Genomic DNA, 9,325 nt, shown 5'->3' with positions numbered 1-9,325 from the left:
GCGCGGGCAGGAAGCAGCTCCCAAGAGTGTTGACCGCGGTATTTCCGCAGGATCCCCCCAGCCGGGCTGGGACTGCTGGCCGTTTGTTCGTCCCCTTTGAAGGACACAAAGCCCTCATCATGCTGAGCCCCACAGCTTGGTCACTTCCCTTCTGGCCCAGTGCAGCGCCATCGGACGTGGAGCTGCTGGGAGGAAAAGCAAACAGAAAGGGGGCCAGAAGGGCTGGACAGAAGATGGGGGTGTTATCAGGTACCCCATCTGTGAGGCTCTGTTGAAACAGGAGGAGAAGGCTGGGGCCATCAAAGCTGCTCTGATGGCCTCAGTCCAGACCATAGAAAGGTTTCATCCAGCTTCCGTTGGGCTTCTTTTGTCTCATGGTGGGTTCCCCTTCCTCCCAAACCAGTGACAGGCCCCACCATCCTCTTCTCTGTCTGGGGGATGACCTGTGGAATGCTGGGCATTACAGAGGGCAGCCCCTGCCCTGGGGAGCCCCTTTGGTCATCTGTGGGGCCGGGGGACCCTTGTGTGGGCCAGTACCCCAGGAATGGTTTGGAAGCGTGATTGAGGCTACGGCATGGGCAATAAGTCAGCCTGTGGGGAAAAGCTGTTTCACAGCTGTTCGTGTGTGCACACCCATCCCAGCTCATCATGGTTTGTATGCACTGTACAAGATCCTAGATAGCATAGAAAGTCACATACATATTTATAGATGTGTGTGTATATGTTATGTGTGGCTTTTCTATGAATATATGCACATGGTTAAATGGTCTCAGCAGTTTTGGGAAGAGGTGTCATGCTGACCTGATCTGCAGCTGGGCTGCTGAGGGCTCACAAGCCAGTTCCCTGTGGGGTGACCCCTTTAGGTGCTCTGGGACAGACACAGTGGCATCCTGGTTGTGCCAGTGTCTCACTTCTCTTCCCAGCCTGTCAGCATGGGAGCCTAGTCAGGAATGCAGTGTCCATGGTGGCTCCCAGATCTGTATGGGCAGGAACAGGAGGGTCTCTGGGGGTGTCACCAGGGCTGTGAAGAGGATCTGGTCCCCCAGCTGTGGCTGAGCAGTGTTTCTGAGAGCTGGAGCATGGGGAGATTTTGCCCACACACCCTCTGCAGCACTTCTGCTTCCCGAGAAGGTTAGACATCCGGGGCTGGCTTTTCTGTGAAACAGTGAGCTGTTCTGGTTAGCAAAAATCCCCGGCTCTGCCCTGTGCTCCCCCGTGTGCTGCACTCCCCTGCTCTCACCCCACCATCACTGCCCCTCCTGGGAATGTCCCATCACTCATGGCTGCACAGGAGACTTGAGGGCTGGGGTCTCTAACAGGAATGATCCTTATTGCCTTGTGCTGAAAAAAGGGGATTTTCCCTGCCCAGAAGGGGAAGCTGCAGCTGGAAGGACTCCTACCCCAAACCCCTCTGGGGCCAGCATTTTTCCTGGTGACCTTGAGACAGAGACTGGAGGCAGCCAGCTGGCTTCCAGGGCAGTATCCCCCTCATCTGAAATGCCAGCTTGGTCTATGAATAGCACCTGGCATGGATCTTTCCCCAGGCAAAGAGCAATGAGAGACTGAGCCCTCTATACCCTCATGGTGCAGGACTCACGCCCCATTTTACAGCTGGGGAAACTGAGGTGTGGTGGGGTCCCTGACTCTGCCTAGCAGCAGGATCGTGATGCAGCCCTTTGGGATTGCAGGGCACTGGGAAGTATTTTCCAGCAGCAGAGGACTGGTCCCCACTGGAAAGGGGAGGATTTGTGGGAAGATGTTGCTCTGCCAGGGAGTCCACATTTTCTCCTACCCCAGGTGTGCTGTCAGGGCAGCCAGGGCACCTTCACCTGCCCAGAGAAGGGACCCAGTGTCTCACTCCCCTGCAGTAGCCTCCCTGCCCTCATCACCCACTGCTCCTTCCTGGCCATATCTCCCAGGAACGGTGGCTCCCACCCCATCAGCTGCCTCCCAGGGCAATCAGTGGGGCACACTTGGGCCTTATCTATGGGCCAGCCGTGGGTGGGGCTCCCTGCCATCCTTATCAGTGGGGCAGCTCCAGACCTAGGGCTGAGGGGAGCCAGCCCCATTCCTGTTGTGCTGGGGCCAGGGCTGGGGGTGTTGTCACTGTCCCACACTGACCATTGCAGAGGGGTGCTTGAAGTCCTGGGACCTATCTCCAGCCTGGTAGCCAGTGTTACTGTGACCTTGACAGATTGGCAGGGGTCCAGCCAAGGCCGTGGAGCTGGGCAGTTGTGGGTTGTGTTGGAACATTGGTGGTAACAGTCTTACTAGTGCCAGCAGGGTCCACACCCCTCATACACAACCACCTAACTCAGCAGCAATTTCCTTACCGTGGTGATGCTTGCAGGGTTGAGGGGGGCTTAAAAGGGCCAGAACCCTGTAAAAGGCTTTCCTGTCCTTTCACAAGTCTCATAGACCTTTGCGTTTTATTTATTTCTCAAGTTGTGCCCACCCTCCTGCTCCCAGTGTCTCGGCAGGGTGCTGCTGGAAAACTGGCAGGGTGGGTACACTGACTCTCTCCTAAACCCCAGGAGTGTAGCAAACAGGATCATCTATTGCCAGGCAAAGCATGGGCATCCCTTTGAAGAGGTGCCTGTGGAGTGTGTTTTTCCCCAGAGGTGGCTTCCAGAGATCCCCCCACGCTATGGGGTGCCAGTGCTCTCAGGGGGCTGCTCCTGCTTGGCTCAGGGACTGGGCAGAGTGTGGGAGGTCCCTTGGGAGAGGGAGCGTCCTGGCTGCTCTGTCCTGCTGAGCAGGGTCTATCCCCCTGTGTCCTGTGACAGCAGTGACCACGGATCACCAAAAGCTCAAGGTGCAGATCTTTATTGTCCACTTGTGTGGCTGGCCCACAGCCTGGGCTGGGAGTGGAGTTCTCACTCCCCAGCATCCAAATCATCCAGCGTGGCCTCAGGCTCTGGGTGGGAGAGTATGAGAAAGAATGTATTTTGGTCTCCTAGCAGCTCCTACCAAGGATATAGATGAGTTTTCTTCCCTGCCATGTCCTGGCCATGGGGAAGCTGGTGATGGTCAGCTGGGAGCCCACTGTGCCCACTGAGGTCAGCCCTTCTAGCCATAACCACAGGGAATTAGAGATGGGTGGAAAACTGTCTAAACCCCATACAAATATTTGCATTTTAAGGGCTTTTCCAAGTATTGGGGAATGCTGACACATCAGCAGTGTGGGTGAAGCTGGCATGTTGAGAGGGTCTGCTTGGCTTTATTTTTGGGGGGGAACAGGATTTCCACAGTCAAAAAGTTTTGTTTAAAATAAATAAAAAAAAAAAGCTAAATGAGCAAATGGGGAGAATTTCCAGCACTGCTGCAGATTTCTCTGCCAGCTCCTTGGGGCAAAACAGCCACCCTGATGCTGAGTGGACCACAAACCTTCAAACCACCCCTTGTTCTGGGCTGGTGGGTTTATGGCTCCCATCTGTGATCCTTCCTCCTTCCCTGCTGAAACGGTTTTTGGCAGGAAAGGGAGTCCCTGTGGCTGCTCTGCCCTGGAGCATCCTGAAGGTGTGGGGCTGAGGTAGAACTGGTGGCAGCTTGACCCATCTATTACCCCCAGGGCCATGGCAGGGGATGCTCACCTGCCAGCTTTTGGCATGGTAGCAGCCTGTGTGGACAAGGCTGACTGGGGGACAAGGGTGGCTGCGGACCCTGATGGCTTCAGGACCATACATCCCAGGCACAGACAGGGGCTGGGATAATGGAGAAGCTGGGGGGACTCTGGTCTATCCCATCCCACTGCATTCCCCCTCTTCACACCCATTTCCGCCAGCTCCTGGGGCAGGTTGAAGCAAGCAAGTCACAGGCGCGTCCTGTCCTGCCTGCACAGGGAGGGCTCAGCACCTTGGGCTGCAGGGGCGAGAACCCTCCGTGTCCCCAGGGGACAGCTCTGGGGTGGTGACACTCAGACCCCAGTGCAACAGGGTGTGGGTGTGTCCTGGCCCCATGCTGGGTGCTCTTGGGCACGGTGATGGGGCTGGGGCTTGATGGAGGTAGGTCAGTGCTGTGGGTGTCACTGGTGCATCCAGCCCCAGTGGGGAGCAGAGGGGAGTGTGCAGCAATGGTGCTCTCCTTGCACACTTGTGCATGTGTGCTGGGACTCACTCATGCAGGGCATCAATGTGTGGGGCTGCCCTCTGCCCTGGGCTTGGGGCCCAGCCATGTTCTGCATCCCCCCCATGGGCTGGCAGGTTGCTCCATGCCCCACATCTGTACCTTGCATCTCGGGGCATGCTGTGCTTGGGGAACACAGGGGATCAGGGCTCAGTCAGGCTCAGGTGCTACCTGAGTGGCAAGAAGGATCAGCATGGTGCTGCAGCAGTGAGTCAGGGACAGCCAGACACAGATGTGCTGGGCAAGGGGACCAGCATGTGCCCCTGTGCAGTGGGCACCCATGGGTGGTGCTGGCCCTGGGACTACACCAGGCAGGGAAAGAGGCTCCTGCATGTGTCTGGGCAGTGCAGCACGTGTGGCTGCGTGCTGGAGCTGGGCTCTCCTTCCCTGGGGCCAGGGATACGTGCAGATCATCCCAGTGCTGATGGACCACAGAGGGATGAGCACTAGGTGGATGAGCAAGACAGCAGAACTGCCATGACATAGCCTGCAGTGAAATAGAGGCCAGCATGGCAGATGTCACAGGAGCTGACGTGTTTCTTCAGCCACAGGCAATGCTGGTGATACAGAGGTGCTGGGTGGGGGGCCCCCATTGGTCCCATGCACCCTGTGGGGCCAGGAGCAGCCATGGTGAGGGGTCTGCTTGTGTAAGGTGTGTGTATGTGAGTGCAGAGGGTTGGGTGTGCACCACGCAGTGTGCCAGGTTAGGTTACAGCATATAGGGCAGGAAAGGGTATGTACAGTGTGTAGGGACAGGGATATGGGGCTTGGTTAATGGGGCTGAGAGGAGGGGAGCGCCAGGTGTCCATAGGATCTCGGATATGCAGAGTCCTCACAGGACCCCCTCCTCCCCCATCCCATTCCTGTGACAACAGCAGCATCCTGTTCCTCCAGCAAGGTGCAGAGCACCCATCTGGGGTCCCGATGCCAGTCTGGATGCAGCTGAAGCCCCCTGCCAGAGGGGCCAAGGGTAGTGGTTACAAGGAAACCAGTGTAAATCAGAACTCATTTTCCTTGAAGGGCTGGGAGAACACCCGGAGCCGTGGACACCCCTGGGACCCACGAGGATTCTGGGGTACACTGCTCTCCCTGGCTAAGCCCGCAGCTCCCCACTCAGATTTTCCCTCCGCAGGCCGGGGTGCTGCTGCTGTCCCGAGGCCAGGGCTCTGAGCTGGGCCAGCCCTGCCCTCTAGTGCCGTGGGAGCTGCTCGGTGCAGAGCTCAGCCCCTGGAGCTGAGCCGCCCAGAGTCCTCCCGGGGCCCGCCGGGCAGAGCGGGAGCTGCCAGGCTTCCCACTTGCCACCCCGACACTGCTGCCGAGGGGACACGAGGACACGTCCCGGCCCCTCCGTGGCACCAGCAGCCCACGGCCGGGCCCAGCAGTGTCACCCCGGCACGGCTGCCCTGCGCCCCAGGCCTTGGGACACGCAGGGCTGCCGCTCCGGGTGACAATCGCCTTCCCGGCACCCCGGGTCGATAACCTGGCGGCCAAAGCACTCGCTGGGCCGGGACGGCGCGGGGCCACGCCAATGGGTGCCCGCAGCTGCGGGAGAGGGAGGGAAGCTCTGGAGGCTCTGGTTAAACTGGAACGAGGCGCGGCATCGTCCCGCGGTCCCTGCCCTGGGGACTCTGACCCCGTGGGCCGGCCGGGGGAGCTGAGGCGGGCGGTGACAGCCTCTGGGACCGAGCGAGCGAGAAGCCGAACAGGATGGATCCCACTTTGGAGCTGGCAGATGACCCCAGGTGAGTGCTGGAGATCCCCGTGCCGCTTTGCAGCCGGGCAAATCCAACGTTTTGGATCAGAACTTTGGATGATCCCTCTGTAAAGGAAGGGAGGCGCTTGGCGGTGAGGCAAGCCAGCCAGGGGACTGCTCGGACCCTGCGGGGCTGGCTGTCCCCGTGTCCCCGCGGCCCCGGGCAGCACTCCCGTTCTGCTCCGCAGGTTCTCCCTCCCTTTGGTGGAGATGCTGATCAAGAACTTCAGCGTGCCGGCAGCCTGCTTCTCCCTGCCGCCCACCTCCCGGCAGCTGCTGCACCGTAGGTGGGGGGACGGGGTGGGGAGGACCCTCCTGCTGTCGCTGGCAGGAGCAGGACAGGAATGAAGGTGGTAGGGTGGCCGTGGCAAGAGCAGGCACGGAACAGTCCCAGAAGTCAGCAACTGGGCTGGTGCCAGGGTCTTAGCCTCCCATCTCATAGTCCTTCCTAGAGGGATGGGGACATCCGAGGAAGGGCCAGCACTGGGGCAGCTGTCATGGGACAGGGAGCAGTGGCACAGAAGGGCCAGCTCTGGCATAGACAGGCATGCCCAGAGTATGGCAGAGAGCTTCCTAAATCTGTCGAGTGGTGGGTCATGGAGCAGCTCCCTGCAGTAGTGGCCCCAGTGAGGACAGGATGAAGACAGCTTCTCACCCCTCCCTGGCAGAGCTGGACATAGCCCAACTCATCATCCTGGGCCTCTGCACCATCATGACACTGCTGTCAGTTGTGATCTATGTGGAAGAGGTTTCGTACCTCTTCCGCAAGATCCGCTGCCCTATCAAGATGAAGACCCTCTGCTGGAGCAGCTCAGCCCCTACGGTGAGCTGGGCTGCGGGGGTGCTGGGGGGCATCACCCTGGGGGTCCAGGGCTACCCAAGGCATGCCAGCCCACAGGAAGGGGGAGTGTCAGTGTGCCAAGCTCATGTGTCCCCCAGGTTGTGTCAGTGGTCAGCTGCTTCGGCCTGTGGTTCCCGCGCTCCATGATGGTGGTGGAGATGGCTACCACAGCGTGAGTATCACCCGCCCTGGGACAGGCCACCCTGGAGCCACAGGGCTTGACTTGCGTTCCTCCTCCCCAGGTACTTTGCTGTCTGCTTCTACCTGCTAATGCTGGTCATGGTGGAGGGCTTTGGGGGCAAGGAAGCGCTGCTCAGCACCCTGAAGGGTGTGTCCATGGTGGTCAGCACTGGGCCGTGCTGCTGCTGTTGCCCCTGCCTGCCCCGAATCACCATGAGCAGGTGAGGGGGTCTGGGATAAACTTCTGCCTCTGGAGAGCTTTCACCCCCTGCTTCCGCTGGGCTGGAAGAGACGTCCCTGGGCAGGGACTTGGGGAGCTCAGTGTGCTACCAGTCTCTCTCACTATGCCAGGAAAAAGCTTAAACTGATGATCCTGGGGACTTTCCAGTATGCCTTCTTCAGGGCAGTCGCTGTCTTCCTGGGGCTGATCCTGGCTGCCGATGGGAATTACAACCCTGCTGACGTGAGTGCCAGAGCACAGGGATGGGCAGGTTGATGACCTAGACAGGAAACCTCCACCTGAGCTTTGTCAGCCCAGTAATTTTTTCTGTGTGTCCCCTCCAGATTTCAGCGGAAAGCGTGGCCCTCTGGATCAACACCTTGGTTGGTGTCTCCACCCTCTTTGGGCTGTGGGCCCTGGGCATCCTCTTCCGGCAGGCCCGGCTGCACCTGGCTGAGCAGAACATGCAGGGCAAGTTCACCTGTTTCCAGGTGAGCTTCTGTCCTGCCCAGCTCCCTCCTAGGTGAGGGGCTCCTGCAGCACAGATGGGGTGAGGCAGCATGAGAGAAGATGGTGGGACAGGAGCCACTGCTGGGTGAGAGCCCCGCTGGCTGCAGGACAGCAGGGAAGGTGAAGGCTGGGAGCAGGGCAGCAGCACAGCCCTCACCACGGGGGTGCTGGTGGTCACAGATCCTGCTCCTCCTGACGGCGCTCCAGCCTGCCATCTTCAGCATCCTGGCCAACAGTGGCAGCATCGCTTGCTCACCGCCGTTCTCCTCCAAGGCCAGGTCGCAGCGTAAGTCGGGAGATGGGAGAGCAGCACCACATGTTCCCAGCCAAGCCCCTCCATCACGTGGCATGGCATGGGGGGTGGGCATGGTGGATGGAGGCACCTTCAAATGACCCTTCTCCTCTTCCAGAGATGAATGTGCAGCTGTTGATCCCACAGACCTTCATCCTGGCGGTGCTGACGCGGATGTACTACCGCAAGCAGGATGACAAGCCTGGCTACCATCCCGTCAGCTTCGCACCCGCCGGCACTGATGTCAAGGCGTGAGCAGGAAGGAAAGACTGGGGGGGCCAAGGGGCACAGTGGGGTGAGGGGCTGGTCTACCCTGCACAACCTTCTCCTCCCCTGACTCTGGGGAGCTGCTGGCAGCAGAAGAGGCAGAAGGGGAAAGAGCATCTTGGGACAGAATGAAAAAATCCATAAGCCAAGGTGGTCCATGGAGCCACCTCCAGCCTGGAGATTTTTGTCTAGCACTGAGTAAAGATAAATTTTTGCTGGAGTCTTGCATTGGTGATTGGGTTGATATTATCTCTGCCTAGGCTGGGTGGGAGATGACTCCATCCTCCAGGATGGAGCCCAGATGAACACAACCATGGCATGGGACTGCTGTGGGATGCCCAACATCCAGCTGTGTCACTGAGCTCTGGGTGCTGCTGGCTGAGGTCCCACAGCCAAGGCACACCCAGGTCAATGGTGATTTCTCCCAGGACATCAGGATGGGTCTGACCTGTCCCTGTGGCCTGTTCTCGATGGCACTGGCTGCTCCTGAAAACACACAGGGAGCATCCACACCTGCCAGTCAGGCGCCAGGCAAAGGAAATAGCCTTGAAGCACCTTTGTAACACCAGCAATTAGTTAATGCTGTCTTAACCAGACTTGGTCCAGTACCAGTATCTGCTCTAGACATGGGGATGGACATCAGGAGCAATGATAATTTGCAGAAACCACTGGGTAATCTTTTGACCCCAAGTGTTCATTATAGACACCAGAAGCACAACTCAGACCATGGTTTCAAATGAGCAGATCACATGTTAGAAAGTTGTAGCCACTCTCCAATGCTCTTTCTTCTACCACCATCCCTGGTACCTCTCAGTTCTGTCCTGTTGCTGCTGTTCTTGGCCATCAGAAAATCCTCTCCCTGGAGCTCACACCCCAGATCTACTGAAGAAGTGAAGTAGGGCTCTTTCACGTGAGTAGATGCCTCTAGATTTGGCAGCATCAACTCTGCAGGATTCTTCACTGCATGGTAGTGAGTTTTGTTTTTCCACTGTTTTTCCATCTTTTACTTCATGTCTCTTCTGAATGCTTCTTTTGAAAACTGAGGGATGGCTCAGAGGTACGCAGGACAGCCCTGAAGCAGCAGCACTGGGTGTATCTGTGGGAATGAGATGATCCTGAGGAACCTGGTTCATGTTC

The 9,325-nt window shown here is 58.3% G+C and overlaps 1 protein-coding gene across 2 annotated transcripts; it reads left to right on the top strand.

The window, feature by feature from the left end:
- Positions 1–751: 751 nt before the first annotated feature.
- Positions 752–8,430, top strand: SLC51A (solute carrier family 51 subunit alpha). Of its 2 annotated transcripts, XM_058843641.1 has the most exons (10): positions 752–2,503; positions 5,146–5,867; positions 6,067–6,161; positions 6,547–6,701; positions 6,818–6,891; positions 6,962–7,120; positions 7,251–7,362; positions 7,464–7,610; positions 7,810–7,915; positions 8,040–8,430. In XM_058843641.1, the coding sequence occupies exons 2-10, from the start codon at positions 5,833–5,835 to the stop codon at positions 8,174–8,176; spliced, it is 1,020 nt and encodes a 339-aa protein (XP_058699624.1). In that variant the 5' UTR covers positions 752–2,503; positions 5,146–5,832; the 3' UTR covers positions 8,177–8,430. The 2 variants fall into 2 exon arrangements, with proteins under 2 accessions (XP_058699624.1, XP_058699623.1); XM_058843640.1 differs by having other exon boundaries at positions 752–5,867.
- The last annotated feature ends 895 nt before the right edge of the window (positions 8,431–9,325 follow it).

The sequence above is a fragment of the Poecile atricapillus genome, chromosome 8, assembly GCF_030490865.1.
Source record: "Poecile atricapillus isolate bPoeAtr1 chromosome 8, bPoeAtr1.hap1, whole genome shotgun sequence".
In the NCBI taxonomy this organism is placed as follows: domain Eukaryota; kingdom Metazoa; phylum Chordata; class Aves; order Passeriformes; family Paridae; genus Poecile; species Poecile atricapillus.
Note: the sequence above shows the minus strand (reverse complement) of the source record. Positions and strands in the feature narration are given on the sequence as shown.